Genomic DNA, 27077 nt, shown 5'->3' on the forward strand with positions numbered 1-27077 from the left:
TCAGCATCTCTTGGATGACTGTCAGAGAATCGCTTCAGAAAATGTCGATATTATGAATGTTCTAATCTCCTTTAGAATTCGTCAAAAGCCTCTAAATCTAACTAAAAATTACCAACTTTGAATATTTGTTTTTTTTTTCTCTATTTCCATTTAGAGCAAAGATATCAACTAGATGTCTTAAATGGGAGATAGTATTTTAAAAGCTAAAAGAAACTTTCCTCTCCTTAGGAATATACAACTTTTAACTTTGGTAGGCGATAGAAAATATGTTGATGAATAAAGAAAGAAAAAAGAATTTTTAATCGAGATTAATCTTCCTTTATATTTCGGTCAATTATTACTTTCCTTCCTTTATTTTCCACAACTATTACATGAACAAAAACGTAATTTTCTAAAAGTGAAAAATTACACAAGATACACTTAAAAACCTTACACCAACAGATTCCACGTGATTCTGAACTTGTCATAATAAAAACAAACATTGTAATGCATTACAAATTTACTACTTTTATTCTTACCAACTTTGTCATTATTACAATTTGAGGAACTTTTATTCAGTGTAAAACTGTGATTTAATTGTAGATACTTCGTATCAGTAAATTAAAATCTAAACTAAAATAATCATTAACTTAAAACATCCCGGATGTGGGTGGAAGAATAAAGAAGACAGCAGTGAAACAGGGTCCCGATTGTGGGATGAAGGAATAAAAAGGGTAGCGATGATACAGGCTCCCTCCGATGGGCTGAAAGAATAAAGAGAGAAGCAATGAAACAGGGCCCCGTATGTGGGATGGAGAAATAAAGAAAACAGCGATGAAACAGAGTTCCGGGTATGGGGTGGAATCATAAAGAGAGTAGTGATGAAACAAGGTCGTGAAGACAGGTGGAAGAATAAAGAGAGTACCTTTTTACAATACCCCCTCCCACGGGACAGAGTTAGACACCAGGGTCGATTTTTTTAACGCGGAGAAAAGGAACAAAAATAAAAATTGCCTCATTCGTGTAGGATTTCTCCTCCACTGACAGAGAACAAGAAATTGAAGTACAGCATTTGAAGAACAGTTACTACACATTTATCTTGTCCCGAAGACCAAGAGAGTGGTGATGATGAAGGGTTTCGGTTGTGGGATTAAAGAAGAATGAAAAGGGCAAGGATGAAACAGAATCGTGGATGAAGGGAGGAGGAATAAAATAAAAAAGGGAAACAGGGTTCCGGAAGTGGAATGGAGGAATAAAGAGGATAGCGATGAAAAATAAAATATATTTCCTTATAATATATACCAATCCTTTTTTAAGACGCTCAATGTAATTACAGAGCAATATAGTCTTTTGTCATTTCTTCACCATATATATATATATATATATATATATTTACTATAATAATTAAATACCTACAGACACTAGTGTTTCATCCTTTTGGGAGTCTTCATTGCAGTATGTCACGATTAACAGCAGTAGATAGATTCGAACCCGGTAACACATGCCATCTCTGGCTTGATTAGCAAAGATCGTATTCATTCAGCTACCATTAACCGCATGAAATAACGTTGAAATTAAACATTTTATTTTAAAATGTTTTTTACATCAGTCAGAGTGATCTAATCATTATATGATTATCTATGCATAAGAGCTAAATTGACCGACTTTATTCAACTGCAAGTGCTCAACGATAAAATATAGATCATCATATAATGATTATATATATATATATATATATATATATATATATATATATATATATATATATAATTTAGTAATTTAAATTTTATGATTTCAAACGGTTAAATTTCAAATCTAGAATTTTTGTTATATGAACAACAAAGAATACATTTTAATAAGTATATTTCCTTAACCCATGAGTTTTCGATGTTTATTCATCTCCTCAGAGGAAAAAAATATTAGCAAATATTATAAATATTTTGCACCTAATCTGCTAAATGTAATAAACATAGAAAATTATAATTTAAGGTTTTTAAATCATAGAATAAAGGAAATTCGATGTTGGTGCAGAATTAAAAGGATATTGAACTTCAGATTCAAATTGTATGGTCAATCCTGAAGTGAGAGATTTTGGTAGCAAGTAGGCAAAATGATCGAATGCGTATTGTAATTCCTCCAAGGCACAAGGTAACAATCCGAAGTAGGCATGATTCCTTGGTTTTTCCTTTGGTTAGATGAGATATCCGATAAATATTTGATTATATCAATCCGGTGAAGATGTTGTTTTTAATAAACATATATAACACAATTATCCGGAGACAGACAAAACAAAATGAAATAAAATAAAAGAATTGCTTAACAAAGTCAAGTAAAAATAGTCATTAAAAAATTTAGATGCAGTTTTAGTGACTAAAATTATATTTATGAATCATCTATATATAAATTTTCCTACTATCTGTGTGTGTGAAGCGGTTTAGCTAAGCCTACAGGCAACCCACCCAGGCAAGATAGGTACCGAAATGAAGCTTATGACACAACGGATGTTTTAGTGATACTTATATCCATGTTTGGTGTATAGAAATGCAAAAAAAAAATAATGCAAAAGAATGCATGCAAAAATGCAAAAAAGTCACATTTGTAGTGCATTCTCAATCCCTGTATCTATATATCTATATATCTGTGTCTGACAGAACTTTCTGTGTATCTATATAGCAGGTCTATATTTCTATAGATTTATGTCTATGTCTATATACCTTTCTGCAGTCTATATATCAATATGCTTATAATGTACAAGGTATCTATCTATGTGTGTCTATAAAACTTTCTGTGTATCTATATACCTATATATATATATATATCTATATGTGCGGATGCGTCTATATATGTTTCTATCTATATATCTATATATATAGGCTGTATATCTATATATCTGTTTCTATGTCTATATACCTTTCTGTGTATCTATATATCTATATGCCTATAATGTCTATGTGTGTCTATGTATGTGTCTATGTGTCTATGTATGTCTGTCTATTTGTCCATGTCCAATATTCAATTTAACCAACATCATTTTAGTCTATAGTATTATTGTTCAAGCGATCACTATGCCTAAAAGACGGAAAAGTTCGTTGAGTCATAAACGAATACAGCTGTGAAATATCAAAAGAGAAGACGATAAATGTCTCCAGAGTAAAAAAAAAGAAGGCTCGAGGGAAATCGATAGGCCACAGCTGATGCGAGACGACAAGAGTCACTACACACCATGGATGAAAGGCATAAAAGAAATCGGGAGTACACAGCTGATGCGAGACGACAAGAGTCACTACACACCAGGGATGAAAAGCATAAAAGAAATCGGGAGTACACAGCTGATGCGAGGCGACAGGAGGCACTACACACCAGGGATGAAAGACATAAAAGAAATCGGGAGTACACAGCTGATGCGAGGCGACAGGAGGCACTACACACCAAGGATGAAAGGCATAAAAGGAATCGGGAGTACACTGCTGATGCGAGGCGACAGGAGGCACTACACACCAGGGATGAAAGACATAAAAGAAATCGGGAATACACAGCTGATGCGAGGCGACAAGAGTGACTACACACCAGGGATGAAAGGCATAAAAGAAATCGGGAGTACACAGCTGATGCGAGGCGACAGGAGGCACTACACACCAGGGATGAAAGGCATAAAAGAAATCGGGAGTACACAGCTAATGCGAGGCGACAGGAGGAACTACACACCAGGGATGAAAGACATAAAAGAAATCGGGAGTACACAGCTGATGCGAGGCGACAGGAGGCACTACACACCAGGGATGAAAGGCATAAAAGGAATCGGGAGTACACAGCTGATGCGAGGCGACAGGAGGCACTACACACCAGGGATGAAAGGCATAAAAGAAATCGGGAGTACACAGCTGATGCGAGGCGACAGGAGGCTCTACACACCAGGGATGAAAGGCATAAAAGAAATCGGGAGTACACGGCTGATGCGAGGCGACAGGAGGCACTACACACCAAGGATGAAAGGCATAAAAGGAATCGGGAGTACACTGCTGATGCGAGGCGACAGGAGGCACTACACACCAGGGATGAAAGACATAAAAGAAATCGGGAATACACAGCTGATGCGAGGCGACAAGAGTGACTACACACCAGGGATGAAAGGCATAAAAGAAATCGGGAGTACACAGCTGATGCGAGGCGACAGGAGGCACTACACACCAGGGATGAAAGGCATAAAAGAAATCGGGAGTACACAGCTGATGCGAGGCGACAGGAGGCACTACACACCAGGGATGAAAGACATAAAAGAAATCGGGAATACACAGCTGATGCAAGGCGACAGGAGGCACTACACACCAGGGATGAAAGGCATAAAAGGAATCGGGAGTACACAGCTGATGCGAGGCGACAGGAGGCACTACACACCAGGGATGAAAGGCATAAAAGAAATCGGGAGTACACAGCTGATGCGAGGCGACAGGAGGCACTACACACCAGGGATGAAAGGCATAAAAGGAATCGGGGGTACACAGCTGATGCGAGGCGACAGGAGGCACTACACACCAGGGATGAAAGGCATAAAAGAAATCGGGAGTACACAGCTGATGCGAGGCGACAGGAGGCACTACACACCAGGGATGAAAGACATAAAAGAAATCGGGAATACACAGCTGATGCGAGGCGACAAGAGTGACTACACACCAGGGATGAAAGGCATAAAAGAAATCGGGAGTACACAGCTGATGCGAGGCGACAGGAGGCACTACACACCAGGGATGAAACGCATAAAAGAAATCGGGAGTACACAGCTGATGCGAGGCGACAGGAGGCACTACACACCAGGGATGAAAGGCATAAAAGGACTCGGGAGTACACAGCTGATGCGAGGCGACAGGAGGCACTACACACCAGGGATGAAAGGCATAAAAGAAATCGGGAGTACACAGCTGATGCGAGGCGACAGGAGGCACTACACACCAGGGATGAAAGACATAAAAGAAATCGGGAATACACAGCTGATGCGAGGCGACAAGAGTGACTACACACCAGGGATGAAAGGCATAAAAGAAATCGGGAGTACACAGCTGATGCGAGGCGACAGGAGGCACTACACACCAGGGATGAAAGGCATAAAAGAAATCGGGAGTACACAGCTGATGCGAGGCGACAGGAGGCACTACACACCAGGGATTAAAGGCATAAAAGAAATCGGGAGTACACAGCTGATGCGAGGCGACAGGAGGCACTACACACCAGGCATGAAAGGCATAAAAGAAATCGGGAGTACACAGCTGATGCGAGGGGACAGGAGGCACTACACACCAGGGATGAAAGGCATAAAAGAAATCGGTAGTACACAGCTGATGCGAGGCGACAGGAGGCACTACACACCAGGGATGAAAGACATAAAAGAAATCGGGAGTACACAGCTGATGCGAGGCGACAGGAGGCACTACACACCAGGGATGAAAGGCATAAAAGAAATCGGGAGTACACAGCTGATGCGAGGCGACAGGAGGCACTACACACCAGGGATGAAAGACATAAAAGAAATCGGGAGTACACAGCTGATGCGAGGGGACAAGAGTCACTACACACCAGGGATGAAAGGCATAAAAGAAATCGGGAGTACACAGCTGATGCGAGGCGACAGGAGGCACTACACACCAGGCATGAAAGGCATAAAAGAAATCGGGAGTACACAGCTGATGCGAGGTTACAGGAGGCACTACACACCAGAGATGAAAGGCATAAAAGAAATCGGGAGTACACAGCTGATGCGAGGCGACAGGAGGCACTACACACCAGGGATGAAATGCATAAAAGAAATCGGGAGTACACAGCTGATGCGAGGCGACAGGAGGCACTACACACCAGGGATGAAAGCCATGAAAGAAATCGGGAGTACACAGCTTATGCGAGGCGACAGGAGGCACTACACAACAGGGATTAAAGGCATAAAAGAAACCGGGAGTACACAGCTTATGCGAGGCGACAGGAGGCACTACACACCAGGGATGAAAGACATAAAAGAAATCGGGAGTACACAGCTGATGCGAGGCGACAGGAGGCACTACACACCAGGGATGAAAGACATAAAAGAAATCGGGAGTACACAGCTGATGCGAGGCGACAGGACGCACTACACACCAGGGATGAAAGGCATAAAAGAAATCGGGAGTACACAGCTGATGCGAGGCGACAGGAGGCACTACACACCAGGGATGAAAGACATAGAAGAAATCGGGAGTACACAGCTGATGCGAGGCGACAAGAGGCACTACACACCAGGGATGAAAGACATAAAAGAAATCGGGAGTACACAGCTGATGCGAGGCGACAGGAGGCACTACACACCAGGGATGAAAGGCATAAAAGAAATCGGGAGTACACAGCTGATGCGAGGCGACAGGACGCACTACACACCAGGGATGAAAGGCATAAAAGAAATCCGGAGTACACAGCTGATGCGAGGCGACAGGAGGCACTACACACCAGGGATGAAAGACATAAAAGAAATCGGGAGTACACAGCTGATGCGAGGCGACAGGAGGCACTACACACCAGGGATGAAAGACATAAAAGAAATCGGGAGTACACAGCTGATGCGAGGCGACAGGAGGCACTACACACCAGGGATGAAAGGCATAAAAGAAATCGGGAGTACACAGCTGATGCGAGGCGACAGGAGGCACTACACACCAGGGATGAAAGACATAAAAAAAATCGGGAGTACACAGCTGATGCGAGGCGACAGGAGGCACTACACACCAGGGATGAAAGACAAAAGAAATCGGGAGTACACAGCTGATGCGAGGCGACCGGAGGCACTACACACCAGGGATGAAAGACATAAAAGAAATCGGGAGTACACAGCTGATGCGAGGCGACCGGAGGCACTACACACCAGGGATGAAAGACATAAAAGAAATCGGGAGTACACAGCTGATGCGAGGCCACAGGAGGCACTACACACCAGGGATAAAAGACATTAAAGAAATCGGGAGTACACAGCTGATGCGAGGCGACAGGAGGCACTACACACCAGGGATGAAAGACACAAAAGAAATCGGGAGTACACAGCTGATGCGAGGCGACAGGAGGCACTACACATCAGGGATGAAAGACATAAAAGAAATCGGGAGTACACAGCTGATGCGAGGCGACAAGAGTCACTACACACCAGGGATGAAAGACAAAAAAGAAATCGGGAGTACACAGCTGATGCGAGGCGACAGGAGGCACTACACACCAGGGATGAAAGACATAAAAGAAATCGGGAGTACACAGCTTATGCGAGGCGACAGGAGGCACTACACACCAGGGATGAAAGACATAAAAGAAATCGGGAGTACACAGCTGATGCGAGGCGACAGGAGGCACTACACACCAGGGATGAAAGACATAAAAGAAATCGGGAGTACACAGCTGATGCGAGGCGACAGGAGGCACTACACACCAGGGATGAAAGGCATAAAAGAAATCGGGAGTACACAGCTGATGCGAGGCGACAGGAGGCTCTACACACCAGGGATGAAAGACATAAAAGAAATCGGGAGTACACAGCTGATGCGAGGGGACAGGAGGCACTACACACCAGGGATGAAAGGCATAAAAGAAATCGGTAGTACACAGCTGATGCGAGGCGACAGGAGGCACTACACACCAGGGATGAAAGGCATAAAAGAAATCGGGAGTACACAGCTGATGCGAGGCGACAGGAGGCACTACACACCAGGGATGAAAGTCATAAAAGAAATCGGGAGTACACAGCTGATGCGAGGCGACAGGAGGCACTACACACCAGGGATAAAAGGCATAAAAGAAATCGGGAGTACACGGCTGATGCGAGGCGACAGGAGGCACTACACACCAGGGATGAAAGACATAAAAGAAATCGGGAGTACACGGCTGATGCGAGGCGACTAGAGGCACTACACACCAGGGATGAAAGGCATAAAAGAAATCGGGAGTACACAGCTGATGCGAGGCGACAGGAGGCACTACACACCAGGGATGAAAGGCATAAAAGAAATCGGGAGTACACAGCTGATGCGAGGCGACAGGAGGCACTACACACCAGGGATGAAAGGCATAAAAGAAATCGGGAGTACACAGCTGATGCGAGGCGACAGGAGGCACTACACACCAGGGATGAAAGACATAAAAGAAATCGGGAGTACACAGCTGATGCGAGGCGACAGGAGGCACTACACACCAGGGATGAAAGGCATAAAAGAAATCGGGAGTACACAGCTGATGCGAGGCGACAGGAGGCACTACACACCAGGGATGAAAGGCATAAAAGAAATCGGGAGTACACAGCTGATGCGAGGCGACAGGAGGCACTACACACCAGGGATGAAAGGCATAAAAGAAATCGGGAGTACACAGCTGATGCGAGGCGACAGGCGGCACTACACACCAGGGATAAAAGGCATAAAAGAAATCGGGAGTACACAGCTGATGCGAGGTGACAAGAGTCACTACACACCAGGGATGAAAGGCATAAAAGAAATCGGGAGTACACAGCTGATGCGAGGCGACAGGAGGCACTACACACCAGGGATGAAAGACATAAAAGAAATCGGGAGTACACAGCTGATGCGAGGCGACAGGACGCACTACACACCAGGGATGAAAGGCATAAAAGAAATCGGGAGTACACAGCTGATGCGAGGCGACAGGAGGCACTACACACCAGGGATGAAAGACATAAAAGAAATCGGGAGTACACAGCTGATGCGAGGCGACAGGAGGCACTACACACCAGGGATGAAAGACATTAAAGAAATCGAGAGTACACAGCTGATGCGAGGCGACAGGAGGCACTACACACCAGGGATGAAAGACACAAAAGAAATCGGGAGTACACAGCTGATGCGAGGCGACAGGAGGCACTACACACCAGGGATGAAAGACATAAAAGAAATCGGGAGTACACAGCTGATGCGAGGCGACAAGAGTCACTACACACCAGGGATGAAAGACATAAAAGAAATCGGGAGTACACAGCTGATGCGAGGCGACAGGAGGCACTACACACCAGGGATGAAAGACATAAAAGAAATCGGGAGTACACAGCTTATGCGAGGCGACAGGAGGCACTACACACCAGGGATGAAAGACATAAAAGAAATCGGGAGTACACAGCTGATGCGAGGCGACAGGAGGCACTACACACCAGGGATGAAAGACATAAAAGAAATCGGGAGTACACAGCTGATGCGAGGCGACAGGAGGCACTACACACCAGGGATGAAAGGCATAAAAGAAATCGGGAGTACACAGCTGATGCGAGGCGACAGGAGGCTCTACACACCAGGGATGAAAGACATAAAAGAAATCGGGAGTACACAGCTGATGCGAGGGAACAGGAGGCACTACACACCAGGTATGAAAGGCATAAAAGAAATCGGGAGTACACAGCTGATGCGAGGCGACAGGAGGCACTACACACCAGGGATGAAAGGCATAAAAGAAATCGGGAGTACACAGCTGATGCGAGGCGACAGGAGGCACTACACACCAGGGATGAAAGTCATAAAAGAAATCGGGAGTACACAGCTGATTCGAGGCGACAGGAGGCACTACACACCAGGGATAAAAGGCATAAAAGAAATCGGGAGTACACAGCTGATGCGAGGCGACAGGAGGCACTACACACCAGGGATGAAAGACATAAAAGAAATCGGGAGTACACAGCTGATGCGAGGCGACAGGAGGCACTACACACCAGGGATGAAAGGCATAAAAGAAATCGGGAGTACACAGCTGATGCGAGGCGACAGGAGGCACTACACACCAGGGATGAAAGGCATAAAAGAAATCGGGAGTACACAGCTGATGCGAGGCGACAGGAGGCACTACACACCAGGGATGAAACGCATAAAAGAAATCGGGAGTACACAGCTGATGCGAGGCGACAGGAGGCACTACACACCAGGGATGAAAGACATAAAAGAAATCGGGAGTACACAGCTGATGCGAGGCGACAGGAGGCACTACACACCAGGGATGAAAGGCATAAAAGAAATCGGGAGTACACAGCTGATGCGAGGCGACAGGAGGCACTACACACCAGGGATGAAAGGCATAAAAGAAATCGGGAGTACACAGCTGATGCGAGGCGACAGGAGGCACTACACACCAGGGATGAAAGGCATAAAAGAAATCGGGAGTACACAGCTGATGCGAGGCGACAGGAGGCACTACACACCAGGGATGAAAGGCATAAAAGAAATCGGGAGTACACAGCTGATGCGAGGTGACAAGAGTCACTACACACCAGGGATGAAAGGCATAAAAGAAATCGGGAGTACACAGCTGATGCGAGGCGACAGGAGGCACTACACACCAGGGATGAAAGACATAAAAGAAATCGGGAGTACACAGCTGATGCGAGGCGACAGGACGCACTACACACCAGGGATGAAAGGCATAAAAGAAATCGGGAGTACACAGCTGATGCGAGGCGACAGGAGGCACTACACACCAGGGATGAAAGGCATAAAAGAAATCGGGAGTACACAGCTGATGCGAGGCGACAGGAGACACAATACACCAGGGATGAAAGACATAAAAGAAATCGGGAGTACACAGCTGATGCGAGGCGACAGGAGGCACTACACACCAGGGATGAAAGACATTAAAGAAATCGGGAGTCCACCGCTGATGCGAGGCGACAGGAGGCACTACACACCAGGGATGAAAGGCACAAAAGAAATCGGGAGTACACAGCTGATGCGAGGCGACAGGAGGCACTACACACCAGGGATGAAAGACATAAAAGAAATCGGGAGTACACAGCTGATGCGAGGCGACAAGAGTCACTACACACCAGGGATGAAAGACATAAAAGAAATCGGGAGTACACAGCTGATGCGAGGCGACAGGAGGCACTACACACCAGGGATGAAAGACATAAAAGAAATCGGGAGTACACAGCTTATGCGAGGCGACAGGAGGCACTACACACCAGGGATGAAAGACATAAAAGAAATCGGGAGTACACAGCTGATGCGAGGCGACAGGAGGCACTACACACCAGGGATGAAAGGCATAAAAGAAATCGGGAGTACACAGCTGATGCGAGGCGACAGGAGGCTCTACACACCAGGGATGAAAGACATAAAAGAAATCGGGAGTACACAGCTGATGCGAGGGGACAGGAGGCACTACACACCAGGGATGAAAGGCATAAAAGAAATCGGGAGTACACAGCTGATGCGAGGCGACAGGAGGCACTACACACCAGGGATGAAAGGCATAAAAGAAATCGGGAGTACACAGCTGATGCGAGGCGACAGGAGGCACTACACACCAGGGATGAAAGTCATAAAAGAAATCGGGAGTACACAGCTGATGCGAGGCGACAGGAGGCACTACACACCAGGGATAAAAGGCATAAAAGAAATCGGGAGTACACAGCTGATGCGAGGCGACAGGAGGCACTACACACCAGGGATGAAAGGCATAAAAGAAATCGGGAGTACACAGCTGATGCGAGGTGACAGGAGGCACTACACACTAGGGATGAAAGACATAAAAGAAATCGGGAGTACACAGCTGATGCGAGGCGACAAGAGTCACTACACACCAGGGATGAAAGGCATAAAAGAAATCGGGAGTACACAGCTGATGCGAGGCGACAGGAGGCACTACACACCAGGGATGAAAGGCATAAAAGAAATCGGGAGTACACAGCTGATGCGAGGCGACAGGAGGCACTACACACCAGGGATGAAAGGCATAAAAGAAATCGGGAGTACACAGCTGATGCGAGGCGACAGGAGGCACTACACACCAGGGATGAAAGGCATAAAAGAAATCGGGAGTACACAGCTGATGCGAGGCGACAGGAGGCACTACACACCAGGGATGAAAGGCATAAAAGAAATCGGGAGTACACAGCTGATGCGAGGCGACAGGAGGCACTACACACCAGGGATGAAAGGCATAAAAGAAATCGGGAGTACACAGCTGATGCGAGGCGACAGGAGGCACTACACACCAGGGATGAAAGGCATAAAAGAAATCGGGAGTACACAGCTGATGCGAGGCGACAGGAGGCACCACACACCAGGGATAAAAGACTGCAAGAGAATCGGGAGGCCACAGCTGATGCGAGGCGAGGGTAGTCACTACCCACCAGGAATTTATGGTGTGATCAGGACGAAAGACAGACAGCTGATCAGCAAGAGCACCAGAGAAAACAACTATGCCTTGCTTACAATAAAGCACACGCCGCTGAAAAAAATCTTCTCTGGAGACCAATTGGTTTCCTACTCCATTACTGAAGACGGCGCAGCCTTCCCATTTGCCACAGTCTGCCCAATTTGACATGCAATTAAATGGAAAAATGAAGCAAGAGGCACGTGTTGTAAGAACGAAAAGGTTGCCCCACCCATATGCCCTGATAATCCTGATCTATTTAAACAGCTTTGGGAAGGAAATCATCCCCATTCTGCATGCTTCCCCAAGTACACTAGGTAGATAAACAATTCCCTAACAATGGCCTGTCTCAAAGTCGATCACCCACCAGGACCACCTGGACACCATGGATGGCAACCAACAGTTACCATACAAGGAAAGGTATCGATACTGATGGGGGGACTGCAGCCAGATGTAGGACAAGAACCCGAGTTTGCCCAGCTTTATGTCATGGACCCTGATCATGCTAAAAAAGAGAATGAAGTCAGGCTAGCTACTGTAACCTGTTGCAATATTTTGGTTGTATTAATGGGGTATGATCCCACACAGTCGGACGATTCTATTTATAAACGATGATGCTAAGAACTGACGAATCAAATTAATTCACGTTCTGCTACCAACCAATCAGAAATCATAATTACTTCATAAATATTAAACCTTTTCTGGAGCAATTTCACATGTTTTTTTCCGTCTCGACACGGTAAGAATATTTTGTTCTGTGGAACTGTCTACTACAAACAAGTCACCTCCCAGGACTTGTGTGTAACAGCGAACCATCTGAAACTGTTCTGAAACTCAAAATGGCTTACACTTCTACCAGCATCAACTACTGTCCATGAAAAGCAGATTCTTCAGAACCCCATTGATATTTTTCAGCAGCATCTGAGAGACTGGAACTCTTATGCCCATGACTTGTCAGATCCTCCGCCAAGAGAATCCACAACAATTAAATCTGGTGCAGGATGAAAGAAAACGACCCACTGGAGAGTACTCAAGGAGATACAACCTAAGACTGAAAGAAATCTCAGTCCTAATGAGCGATGAGACAGTAGAAATACTTTCGTGTTGAAAACTTCCCTGCTGTTGTTGTTTCCACTGTTGTTTCTTTCATGTAAATAAAAAATGTGTAAATACACTGTACTTATTCGCTTTTCTTTCACCCACCTGGATGCAACGGGGCTACTTGTATTTATAAACCAGCACAAGTGAAAATGATTTAAACTTACTATGACTAAACGGTATCCAATTGAATCCTTATTCTAAATTTTGACGTTAAGGGAAAAGGTGGTAGTGGGAGAATTAAGTTTGAAGGAATGAAGAAAAAGAAGAAAAGAAAAAGAAAAACAAAAAGGGAGATATAGAAACAAAAGAAGGAAGAAAAAGAAAAATGGAAAAAAAGAGAGATATAGCAACGAAACTTATGGAAGTCCAGACAGACTTTGACAGGATTCAAAATATAGGTCAAGGTTTCAAGACAGAGGTAGGAAAAGAAGAAAAAGAAAAGAATAAAAAGAAAATCAAGTAATGTTATAAAGAAAAGAAAAGAAATGAAATGTCATTACGAAAGAAAGGAAAACGCTGTATATTTCCCGCTTAAATGCTATTTAACCTGAAATTTATATGTCTAGAATAGAAGGTTAAACTCCGAACTTTTATAAGTATTACTAATAGCATTTTAATGATAATATTTAATCGAAAATTTGAAGTTAGATGGATCTGTGAAAATATTGCATATACTAACAAGGCATATTAGATTAAGTTGTGATAATAATAATAATAATAATAATAATAATAATAATAATAATAATAATAATAATAATAATAATAATTGTTATTATAGTATTAAAATAAAATAATATTAGCATAATAATAACAATAATGATAATGATAATAATTATAACAATAATAACCATGAAATAAGGATAATTATCTGTATAAAAAAGCCTACGAAAACAGGATTGCCAACCAGTACCAAAGATGACACATTTTCGAGTATTATGAGTTTACTTTCAAATATGTAAAGTGGGAAAATATTTTCCAAAGGGGAATACGTGAGCTACTTAAGAGTATGAAACTTTAGCTTCATAAAAGTATTAACCAAACAATGTTAAAACAATTTTGATATAGTATTCACGCTAATACCTAGAAGTGAAAATTGCGTGTTGGGATTTAAATTATAATATGTAAATGCGTGCATGGTGAGTTACTACATAATATGAAAATAGGAATATATTAGTATATAAGTTAATTGGCATATTCTCACCATATTTAAAAGAAATATCTCAATATGACCTATAATTTAATTTTTGGTTAAAAAGTAATGAATGATGTATGTTATATTTTTACAAATGCTAAATGTTTAAAGATAATCTATGTTGTTTTAAGTTAGCTGTATTAAAAAAATCTTTTGTGTTTGCATGTAGAAACGATCTATTGTATACTCTGTTCTGTGGCAGTCATCTGCACCGACAAAGGTTGACAGCAATATCAAAAAGTGTGGTTGGTGTTACACAAAGCCTTCACCACTATTAACAAATTATCTATGTGGATTTCCGAGCAACTTAGTTGTGGCGGAAACTCATACGTCGAAATCGACGAGAGTCCATCATATCTCTCTCTCTCTCTCTCTCTCTCTATATATATATATATATATATATATATATATATATATATATATATATATATATATATATTATTTATTAAAAGTTTCTTTTCAAAAATGCTTACCACATGAGATGACTTGATGTCGAATCGGAATATGGATAGATTCCCCTCCTGAAACGAGAAGAAACAAAATATGATTATTATATATTTGAAAACAGCGCAAAAACCACACACACACACACACACACACACACACACACACACACACACACACACACACACACACACACACACACACACACACACACATGCGATATTCACGAAGTTATGACATTTTTTTTATTATCAAGTAATTTATGCTGTCCATCACTTTATTGCGGGTCTTTTAAAATGCCAAAAAGGGGCGACTAACGGTTATCGAAAAGGAAAGGATTGTTGCTGGCCTCGTAGAAGTATTGTTCATTAAAGATTTTGCTATGGAGCTAGAAAGGGACACAGAAAGAATAAGGGCACCAGGAGAAACCTTTCACATCGTGATATTCGGAAAATTCGTAGGGAAGTCAACCGAAACCCAAACAGCACCAGTGCTTCCATTTTTGCAAGAGCTGGAATCGCTCCAAGATCCAGACAGGCCTGATGTAATATGTTGAATGAGATGGCAAGGAACATCAAAACTATTCCATTGAACCAACAAAGTAGGGAAAAACGAAATGCTTATGCACAGAATTACATGAAAATGGATTTCCAACGTGTCCTATTTAGAGATGAGACCCATGCTACTCTTGAGGGTACGGATGGATAGACCAAAGTTTGGAACTCGAACAGAACTCCAACCACTTACAGAGTTCATCGCCAACGAGGGGTGGAGTCATCCTGTTTTGGGCGGGAATCATTAGGGATAAGTTGGTTGGACCATTCCGACTTCTAGATGGTGTAAAACTTACCACCAATGCGTACACGGCCTTTTTGGATAAACATTTGTAACAATGGCTAGATGACATACCATTGTCACGTCGCTTTCAGATGATTTTTATGCATGACAATACAACATCCCATTCTGCTATGGCGACTGCAGCCTTTCTTGAATCTATGGTCTTCTTTAGAGAAACTCTCATGACCTGAACACCGTGTTCTCCAGACCTTAACCCCATTGAATATCTCTCTCAATATTAAACAGAGGAGGAGGAGGAGGAGGAGGAGGAGGATGACCTGAACACCATGTTCTCCAGACCTTAACCCCATTGAATATCTCTCTCAATATTAAACAGAGGAGGAGGAGGAGGAGCACTTTACAAAAGGGAGGAGAGCAATTAACTTCAAAGGATGCCTTGTGGCGAACATAGTTGATATTACTAGAGCCATAACTCCTTTTTGATATCAAGCAATTGACTTCCTCGGGGAACAAAATGTTGTTTTAAGTTATTTAAAAAATGGTGGATATGTCGATAAATAATTAATTTATTTAAGGCTTAGAATCTAGCATATGTTTTTCCCATTATTCTTTGACAGAAAAATATAATAAAAAAAAATAAAGTTCGCATGATAAAGCATTGTATTTTTGCCCTAAAAGAACATTTTAAGAGACCTACAATAAAACGATGGACAGTGGTAATTCAACGATAAACAATAAAGTGTCATAACTTTGTGAATATCGCATGAATTTGAATAAAAGTTTTGGAAATAACTAACGTTTTCTCTATTACAGTAGATGAAGTTAGATTTATTTAAATTTTTTTTTACACATTTGAACGTAACGACTTAGAAAAACACGGCAAATAGCAAAGAAAAAGTCACCTATGAAAACGAACCTCCCAAATTAAAACCTTGAATAATTATCTAAACTCAAATGTAAATTAATATTAAGCCGACTTCACAAATTGATAAAAGTTCATTATTGGATTTTAATTATGAGGTGAAGCTCGAATGATTCAAACTCGAGATATATAACGCCAAAAACATCCACCCATTAATATGGGAGGGGAGATTATCATCAAAAGCGTCCTGAATTGATAATTGAGCACCGGATTTTACTAAGTAGATATTAATAAGTCCCTTGTACCCATTCCCCCTCCCCCCGTTTATTTATTAATTTTTTTTTAATGGAGAGTAGATAATACAGTGGATGTGTTATCGGCAGCTCCAGTAATTCTCGCTTCTCCTTTTTTGTCCCTCAGTCCTCATTCAAATGAGTGATTTTTCTGACAAAGGGTGAAGAAAAAGCTGCTTTAAAGGTCGGTTGTACTTGGTGAACAGTAGTTTGAGATGTCGGAAATTTTTCTGTCTCTATGTCTATCCTTGTGGCCATGTCACTAGTAAGGATGCTGGAGGTAAACGTTTCGTCTGGGCTGACGTTATCTGCCTGATAGTCAGGGACCCGAACCTTGGATTACCAACTAAGGAGGCTGTCCTATCAGCAGGCGCAAAGTACTGGGACTGCTGTATTGACATTTGGTGAATGGATTCTGGACCATGCAGTAGTCTCCGGTGGGGCCACCCGATGCCATACTAGTGGATAATTGTTACGGCTTTACCTTTTCATTTGCTACAAAAAAATTCCTGTCTTTTTCTCTCTTACTTTCCCTCTCTCTCCTGCTCTAACCAAGTATGCGGACCTGTTTTACAAATCCCAAAACCTCAACATGAAATATCTCCAGAAAAAAAAACTCGAATAAACATAGAACCCCATCTTCCAACGTAGACCGCTACTACCATGTCTCCTTCTCCAACATCAGGGGTCTACGTTCCAACCTTTCAGAGGTTGAAACACAATTACAGGAGACGAAACCGGACATATTCTTTCTAAGTGAAACTGGCATAGGGCCAACCACTTCCCTAGACGAATTCGTAATTAAAGGATACCCTAACTTAACATCTAATCTGACCCCCAAGATCGCCATGGGCATGGAATATGTGCCTATATTAAAGATGGCTTTCCATGTGGAAGGGATATCTCCAGAGAAGACCCTAATTTACCTTATATGTGCTTCTGGGTTGCACTTGCTTAAACCACTGGATTTATATTTGCCCTCTATCGGCCCCATAACAGCGGAGTTACTATCTTTAAGAGCATATCTGAGAAAATAGGCCAGATCCTGTCTGCACATCCCTCGGCTAACATCCAAATCTGTGATGACTTCAACGTCCATAACGTGAAATGGCTGACCCACTCAAATAAGACAGACGATGAGGGGAGGGTTTGTCATGATTTTGCCATTGCTTATGACCTCACCCAGATTGTTCGCGAACCCACCTGTGTGCCCGATATTACCGGTCAATATGCAAGACTCCTTTTTTTTTTTTTTTTTTTTTTTTTTTTACAAAGGCGTCACCACATTATCAAGGCCCAGAGGCCACTCAAGGATAAGGGTTAAAGAGTGTACAGTAGAAATTGGTCAATATAGTAATCATTAGTAATGAAAATTTGGTAAATTTGATAACTTATATGGAACGGCTCATCAAGAACTTATTTACTTTAGACTTGAACACAACCATATTGTAGTCAGCCGGAAAGCAGGAAAACGGAAGACAATTCCACAGGCGTGCAGTTCTAAGAAAGAAGCTTTGTTCATGGAATCTACGTTTAGGTTTAGGCACAGATAAAGAGTGGGGGAAATTATTGATAGTGTTTACAGCTAGACGAGTGTTTCTTGTGAAAGTTTGGCGAGGGGGGACCATAGATTGAAGCTCAGTTGAACACTTTCCATGAAAATAACGATACATCAGAGACAAACTCGCAACATCTCTTCTGTGAGATAGAGGTTGCAAGGAGGAGAAAAGGACATCTCCTACGAGGCTACGAAGTCTATTTTGAACTCTATCAAGGCAGGACAAGTCCTTTCTAGCAGCTCCTGCCCAGATGTGGCAACAGTATTCCATCCTTGGACGTACCTGGCTCTTATATAGGTAGAGAATAGCATCAGCAGTGAGATATCTACTGGATCGATAGAAAGATCCCACCATTTTTCCAGCGGCCTTGGCAACAGATTTGATATACGTGTTCCATTTAAGATCAGGAGTAATGGTCAAGCCCAGAAGCTTGTCAAAACTTGAGGCCTCCTGAAGACGAGAGCCATTCATTTCAATTGATGACAAATGTGAATTAGAATGTTGATGATGTAAAGAGAGAAGCTTGGTTTTAGATGCATTAAAAGTAACCAGCCACTCCTTTCCCCATTGTACTACGTGCTCAAGATCAGAGGAGAGAGAATTGGAGAGAACTTGGTCGTTTACTGTCTTAGATGTGCTACCATAAATGGTAGTGTCGTCAGCATAAATGTCTACAAATGATGTAAGGATATGATTTGGAAGATCATTAATGTAGATCAGGAAAAGAGTTGGGCCCAGGATGGATCCCTGAGGGACACCGGCATTAATACTGTGAGCTTCTGATTTTTGCCCCTCAACTACTACTCTTATGAACCTATCAGAAAGAAATGATTAAATAATTGAGAAGACTTTTCCAGCTATACCATAGCTAGCGATCTTATGAAGTAAACCTTTATGCCATACCCTATCAAAGGCTTTAGATATGTCAAGAGCAATTGCCCTAGAAAGATTGCCACCGTCGAGAGATTTGCTAATCCTATGCGATATAACTGTAAGGACATCTGCTGTAGATCTAGCAGAACGGAAACCATATTGAGCGTCACTAAGAAGGTTATTTTTGTTGAGATGTTTGATTACTTCTGTATTTAACACAGATTCTAGCAACTTATTCATGACGCACAGGAGACTTATTGGCCTGTACTGAGCGGGGGATGAGCGATCACCTGAATTCTTAAATACAGGGCATACTGATGAGATTTTCCAGGGAGATGGGAAACTATTCTCCTTAAGACAACGTTTAAACAGTTTTGTAAGTATGGGCGCTAATTCAGGTTGAAGTTTTTTGAGTACTATAATTAGACCTTTTTCTCTCAACTTCCCCTGAGCTATGTTCATGTTCCGTTCATTCTCCTCTAGGATCCTCCGTCGTATCAGTTAAGATAAAAATGAAATGTAATAAGTCCCCAGACGTACCCCTCCACCGTACTGTATACCGATACTCTATGGCTGACTGGGGTAGCTTTTGTACATTCATATCTGATCTACCTCTGCATTCCATGTTTGAAAAGGATGTGTCCTCTATAGTATCAGATCTAACCGAATAGGCATAGACCGATTCATACCATCCAAAAAATTCCAACAAAAACCTAACAGCCAGTCATGGTTCTCCCCAGAATGTGCTGCTGATATCGCGCCCAGAAATCACTTTTTCCATAACTACCAACGTAATAGATGCACTGAGACTAAAGCTGCTTTCAGGAACGCCAGCAACCACTGTAAAAGAGTAATAAAAAAATGCAAGAGAGCTATATGTCCAGTCTGTTAAATCCAAAGTAGCTGAGCAGCGGCTTGATTCCCACCAGTTTTGGCAAATAACAAATAGGATCTTGAACAGAAGTGTGCGTTCTATCCCAACCATTATCAATGTACCAGAGGTCATCTCGTCAGCATCAGATAAGGTAAAACTATTTGCCAAGAACTTTGCAGCTAATTCTACCCTATGCCACGAAGGCTATCAACTCCCCATATTTCTTCCCATAACACAGACCACGCTAGGTAACATACAAATATCTGTGCATGAGGTCGCCAAGCTAATCAAGAACCTTGATTCCAGTAAAGCTACTGGCCCTGACGACATCCCAATTATAGTGTTAAAAAAGCTTCAACCAGAACTTGCTCCCATACTTACGAAATTGTTTAAGGAGAAGTGCTTTCCGACCCCCTGGAAAACCTCATCAGTATGCCCTGTATTTAAGAATTCAGGTGATAAGTCATCTCCCTCTCAGTACAGACCAATAAGTCTCCTGTGTGTTATGAGTAAGTTGCTGGAATCCATCTTAAATAGAGAAATAGTCAACCACCTCAGCAGAAATAACCTTCTTAGTGACACACAATATGATTTCTGTTCTGCAAGATCTACCGCAGATGTGCTAACGGTTATATCTCATAGGATTAGTGAATCTCTTGACAAAAGCTTCCTTTCAAGGGCAATTGCTCTTGACATATCAAAGGCCTTCGACAAGGTATGGCATAAGGGCCTACTTCACAAGATTTCCAGCTACGGTATAACTGGAAATGTTTTCTCAATCATTAAATCATTTCTCTCCGATAGGCTCATAAGAGTAGTGGTCGATGGACAAAAATCAGAGGCCTGCAGTATTAATGCTGGAGTCCCTCAAGGGTCAATCCTAGGCCCAACTCTCTTCCTGATCTACATCAATGATCTCCCTAAACACATACTTAAATAATTCGTTGGCATCTATGCTGATGACACAACCATCTACAGCAACACATCAAAGGCTGTAAATGACAAAGCTCTCTCTGATTCTCTCTCCTCTGATCTCGAGCGCATGGTTCAGTGGGGGAAGACGTGGCTTGTTACCTTTAATGCATCTAAAACCAAACTGCTATCTTTACATCATCAACGCTCTGATCCCCATCTGGCATCAATTGAAATGGATGGCTCTCGTCTAGGAGAAGCCCCATGTTTTGACAAGCTTCTGGGTTTGTCCTTTACTCCTGATCTGAAATGGAACACGTACATCAAGTCTGTTGCCAAGGTCGCTGGAAAGATGGTGGGATCCTTCTACCGCTCCAGAAGATATCTCACTACTGATGCAATTCTCTATCTATATAAAAGCCAAGTACGTCCAAGGATGGAATACTGCTTCCATATCTGGGCAGGAGCTGCTAAAAACAGCCTATCCTGCCTTGGCAGAGTACAAAATAGACTTCGTGGCTTAGTGGGGATGCCCTTTTCTCTTCCCTGCAACCTCTCTCCCACAGAAGAGACGTTGCGAGCCTATCTTTGTTTTATCGTTATTACCATGGCGGGTGCTCGTCTGAACTCCAATCTCTGGTCCCCGTTCGCCAATCTTTCATGAAAAACACCCGTCTAGCTGAATCCACTGTCAAAAATTTTCCTCACTCTTTATCTGTGCTTAAATACAAACGTAGATTCCATGAACAAAGCTTCTTTCTTAGAACTGCACGCCTGTGGAACTCTGTTCCGTCTGCCTGCTTCCCACCTGACTACAACCTGGATGCCTTCAAGTCTAACGTAAACAAATTCCTAATGAACCGCCCCCTTAAGTAAACACTTCATTAAATCTTCACACTAACGTACTGTACTTGCAATAACCCTTATCCGTAAGTGGCTTCCGGGCCTTGATAAGTGGTGACCACCGTGTAAAAAAAAGGAGTCTTTTGATGATATAATTTTCATTTTGTTGTGACGTATATTTAGTGAAATATTGATATTTTACTAATCTGCAATAAAGCGATTGACGCATTTATATATATATATATATATATATATATATATATATATATATATATATATATATATATATGTATGTATGTATATATAATGAAAATTATCTGCATTTAATTTATTCTTCTGAAATTTGCCAACGTAAATATTATTCATCCGTTTTGTATCAACTTCTGTATTTTAAAATAAAAATATAAAATAAATAAATGTTATAGCCCCTTTGAAAATTAATTTAAAAGAATTATATTAATTTTTATTCATACACATCAAATTGTATTTCTCGGATGTGACGCTGTTGTTTGTTTTCAATTGTAAACCGTATGTTTGACTTTCAGTTAAACGTGAGGTCACTTTGTAAATTTACTAATGGAGTTAATTTTATAATTTTCATCTTATTTAGTAATGATCCTTTTTTTAATATTAGTTTTATATATTTCTTTTACCAAAAATTTTTTAAAATTACTATACTAAGGAGTTTTTTTAATATAAATTTTCTTTACAAATATAAGTTTTAAATTTATTATAACATATATGAATATAAATTTTACTTTGGAAGTATAAAGTTGATCAACTATCAATTTTATTCTAGCGGGATGAAATAAGAGCCTGAGTTACACTAAAAATGTGACACTTTAACTTAAATGTTTTATGAAACTTACAAACTCTATATATCCTCAATATTATTGCTTTCTATTCTGATTTCTGCTTGTGTTGTAAGGATTGCATCCTACATTTTCTTTACAAGTTTATTATATAATCTCTGTATGTGGCTTGTTTGTTAAGAGTCCTTGTATTCTGTATATGCATTCCTTGAGTCATTCACTTCTTTTGTTTAAACAATTCTTTCTCGGATAATTTATAGTCTTAATAATATAATGCCTTTCCGCGTTGCAAAAGGAGCACTGCACCGAGGCTGGGGAGTACGATGACCTTTCTCTTTCCTGCCATTTTATAGTGTAAGGTGTTCCTTCGTACTTTACTTCCCACATTTGAGCTACTAAAGCTGTTTTAATTCTTGTTTTTGTTCTAAACGAGCTTCCGTGCACATAAAATCTTTGTTTGAACGTACCTTAGGTCATGCCTATGCATATTATGAACCTGTAATCGTCGTCTAATATACAAGGGAGTTTACTTTGCAGTTACCATCTAGTGGGCAATTTTTCTTGGATCTGCAAGAGTAACCAGCGTTTTCTCTTATTTTGGGTTCGTTTGAGACGATTGTCTTTATGTATGTGGTGGTGGAGTAGCTAATTTTCATTGTTTTTTGTTTATTAAGAAATTTGTGTAGATTAGGCTGTGGTGGAATGTTCTCGCCGAGTATTTTCAGGAATATGTGTCCCACGCTTGTCTTAATGTTGATGGAAACTGGGAACGAAATAATGTTTCGCTTCCTATTGTGCCTGTTTTTTTTTATTGTTAATCCTAAGTGGGATAGTATGCGGTCTTTTCTGTTGAGCCCCTTTTTCGAGGAGCTTCGTTATAATACGGCGCCGTTTGTTCAGATTTCAGCGAATGTTTTCGTACACGAAAATGAGCTCACTCTTTTGAAGAAGAAAGTTTTTGGTTTTTATCAATATTTGGTGCTGCTGTTTTTCAATTAAAAAACGTCCGTTGAAAAAAAATCGTTGTTTTTCTTTTTTTTTTTTTCTTGGTGAAACGTATCCAGTTGAACGTGCTGCATCATTTTCAGTGAAAATGTGTTCAGTTAAATTGTTTTTCGGCTATTTTTTGCGTTTGAAAATGTTTTAGTGTTTCTAGAAAAAATGTGACTGGTTGTTGGAACGTGTTCTTTTTTAGTAACGAGGATTCGTTTAAAATGTACTGTATTTTTTGTACTTTATGAAAGGAAAAATATTGAAGTGTTATCAGTATTGATATTTTTTAAAAGGGGATAAGAAAAACAAAGATCATCAACAAAGCCGTCAAAGACTACGAATTCCAGGGTCACCAAAATGTATAGTAGGTATCGACGAACGTTGCATGTTCGTCATCACGTCGGGGTCGCCAAAATGTAGAAATGAAGACATCTCTACGTGGCACGGAACAATTCCCAACTACTCTCTTGTGACGCTATACAACTTACCCAAGCCTTCAGGCTCGGGGTTCGACTAAGACGAGAAGACAAAGAATCTATTGTGGCTATCGCCAAACGATAACTTCAACCTCACATTCATGAACTCTTCTTTCACATAACTGTCTAATCTCTTTTCCCCGTCCATACATAGACACACGCTTCTACTAACTTCGACACACATCTATGAACTCTCTTTTTACAGGTCTGTGTAATCATTCATCAACGTCTCTACACAGTCGCCACAACAAACACAATGCTGTCTATAGGTGTACATTCTGGCAGCAACTAGCTTTAAAGCATTTACCTCTGTCACATGATTAACCTCATTAATCAACTATTTACTTTCTATTTAGATTATTTGATGACCCTAACGCCATACCTAATCAATATTTTGGTACTCCTGCAGTATTTTACCCACCGATTTCACGATCTTAGCCGAGCGTTGACGAACGCTTTCGGCGTTAACGCCGACGAAAGCCGAGAATTCGGAGCTACGGTGCAAGAACGCTAAAAGTATGTGAATAGCAACAACATTACAAGGAAAAGATATTACACACACACAACAAAATGGAAAAAATTAATACAAAAAATTTGGATAAAATAAATCACAAACACTTACCGTAAGTTTTTTTAAAGTAAAATAAATTTATTTTGTTGAATATTTTTTTTTTGGTTCATTTTGTTTTCCGATAGCTTTTTTTTGGGGGGGGGGGTAAGCAACAGTAATAAACACTTCAATGTTTTTTTTTTTTTGTTTTTGTAACAAAACGTTATTAAACAGTAACAACAATGTTTTTTTTTTTTTTTTCAGTAATGTTTGTAGGGGGGGGGACAACAATTACTGTTTATCTTTAGTTCCGACTGGAAGATTTTCTACTGACTGTAGAGGCAAAGTAGGGAGCAAAGGGTTTTCAGAGGATGTGGAAAGAAGCTCCTTCCCAACCGGGTAGCCTTCCGCGATTTGATATCGCTAAATTAAATAGCTGAAATGAAAGGCTGTGTATTTTTACTTTGAACAATAAAATAACTGAAATGAAACGCTATGTGTGTAATTTCAATGAAAATCATTCGTCTGCTGCGCGTTCGTTTGAAGCGCCCTGATTGGCTGATAGAGTATCGTACCGCTCGCCATGTTCCGGCGTTTTCCGACGGATGTCGATCAACGCTCGGCTAAGATCGTGAAATCGGTGGGTAAAATACTGCAGGAGTACCAATATTTTTATAAAACCCACCCATCATTGGGATTCGTTTTTTCTAAGGTATATTACAACTTATCTGCCTTCAAACAAAAGCAAAATGTGGTACAAGGTTAAGTTTATTGCGGAATCGGCGTTTTATTAATACTCGGTTTTAAATATGGTTTTGGTTCAGTTTAAATTTTCTAATTGGTAAATTAAAAGACTGCATTAACATAACACAACACTATCCAATATATTCGAAACAGGAGGTTGCCTTATCTATTTCATTTGTCAAGCCGGATAAGGACACATAACTCTGCATTGACTCAATTCCAGTACGGGTACTGTAGTCATAGCTAAGTAGAAAATTTTACACAGTCGCCTCACTATTGATTAATAAGTGATGTAGTCTATGATAACAGGCTATGAACCCTTTTCTTTGTAAAATGGAAGGTGCTACCGGATTTATTGGACTAAGATTCATATTAAAAAAATCGCATGGCGTCATATTTTACGTCACTCAGATTCAGCATAATAGGAAAAGGTTAATTCTATTTGTATATTTTATAGATTCCTAATAAAGAATATCGAGAAAATCAACTTACCTAGTGCAATAACAAACATCAACTGAAAAAAAAAGGATGAAAAATAAATAAATAAAATACGTAACAAATAATTAAATAAAGTTAATAGAAAATTAAAGTGAACAATGTGTGCATTAATAATTACAAAAGTTGTTACTCTTCTTCATGTAGTTCATAAGAGTAGTGATTGATGGGCAGAAATCAGATGCCCACAGTATTAATGCTAGAGTCCCCAAGGGGTCCATCCTGTGCCCAACACTCTTCCTGATCTACATCAATGATCTCCCAAAACACATACTTAAATCATTCGTTGACATCTATGCTGATGACACGACCATCTATGGCAACACATCAAAGGCCGTAAATGACAAAGTTCTCTCTAATTCTCTCTCTCCTCTTATCTTGAGCGCATGGTACAATGGGGGAAGAGGTGACTGGTTACTTTTAATGCATCTAAAACCAAACTTCTATCTTTACATCATCAACGCTCTGATCCCCATCTGGCATCAATTGAAATGGATGGTTCTCGTCTTGGGGAGGCTCCATGTTTTGACAAGCTTCTGGGCTTGACCTTTACCCCTGATCTGAAATGGAACACGTACATCAAGTCTGTTGCCAGGGACGCTGGAAAGATGGTGGGATCCTTCTACCGCTCCAGAAGATATCTCACTACTGATGCAATTCTCTATCTATATAAAAGCCAAGTACGTCCAAGGATGGAATACTGCTGCCATATCTGGGCAGGAGCTGCTAAAAACAGCCTATCCTGCCTTGACAGAGTACAAAATAGACTTCGTGGCTTAGTGGGGATTCCCTTTTCTCTACTCTGCAACCTCTCTCCCACAGAAGAGACGTTGTGAGCCTGTCTTTGTTTTATCGTTATTATACCAGAGATCATTTCTTTTTTTTTTAAAATGGACAAGGTAATTCATGAGAGGGCAGTATTATGATAATAGAGCCAATACTGTATTACTCAGTCGCATGAAAAAATATTCCAATTAAATCGATTTTTAAAGAAAAATTCATTTAAAAATGTTAAGTCACAAAAACGTTTTAGATAAAAAGGATTTTTACAGGGTAATATTTTACATTACACCGGCAAAGGGAAATAAAATCCCAGCAAATCATTTCCGAAAATAGAAAAAATCCGATCTTAA

The 27077-nt window shown here is 41.1% G+C and overlaps 1 protein-coding gene across 7 annotated transcripts in view; it reads right to left on the reverse strand.

Annotated features, from left to right (window-relative positions):
- Positions 1-27077, reverse strand: part of LOC145293051 (uncharacterized) — a 194114-nt gene that overhangs the window by 86076 nt on the left and 80961 nt on the right. For all 7 annotated transcript variants that reach the window (XM_080139389.1, XM_080139371.1, XM_080139400.1 and 4 more), the window contains 2 exons: positions 25942-25963; positions 14890-14937 (listed from right to left, as the gene is read on the reverse strand). In XM_080139389.1, the coding sequence (XP_079995515.1) occupies positions 14890-14937; positions 25942-25963 (70 nt within the window). The remainder of the gene's footprint in view (positions 1-14889; positions 14938-25941; positions 25964-27077) is intronic.

This window comes from Euprymna scolopes, chromosome 2, assembly GCF_053919585.1.
Source record: "Euprymna scolopes isolate OS-2025 chromosome 2, ASM5391958v1, whole genome shotgun sequence".
Lineage (NCBI taxonomy): Eukaryota > Metazoa > Mollusca > Cephalopoda > Sepiida > Sepiolidae > Euprymna > Euprymna scolopes.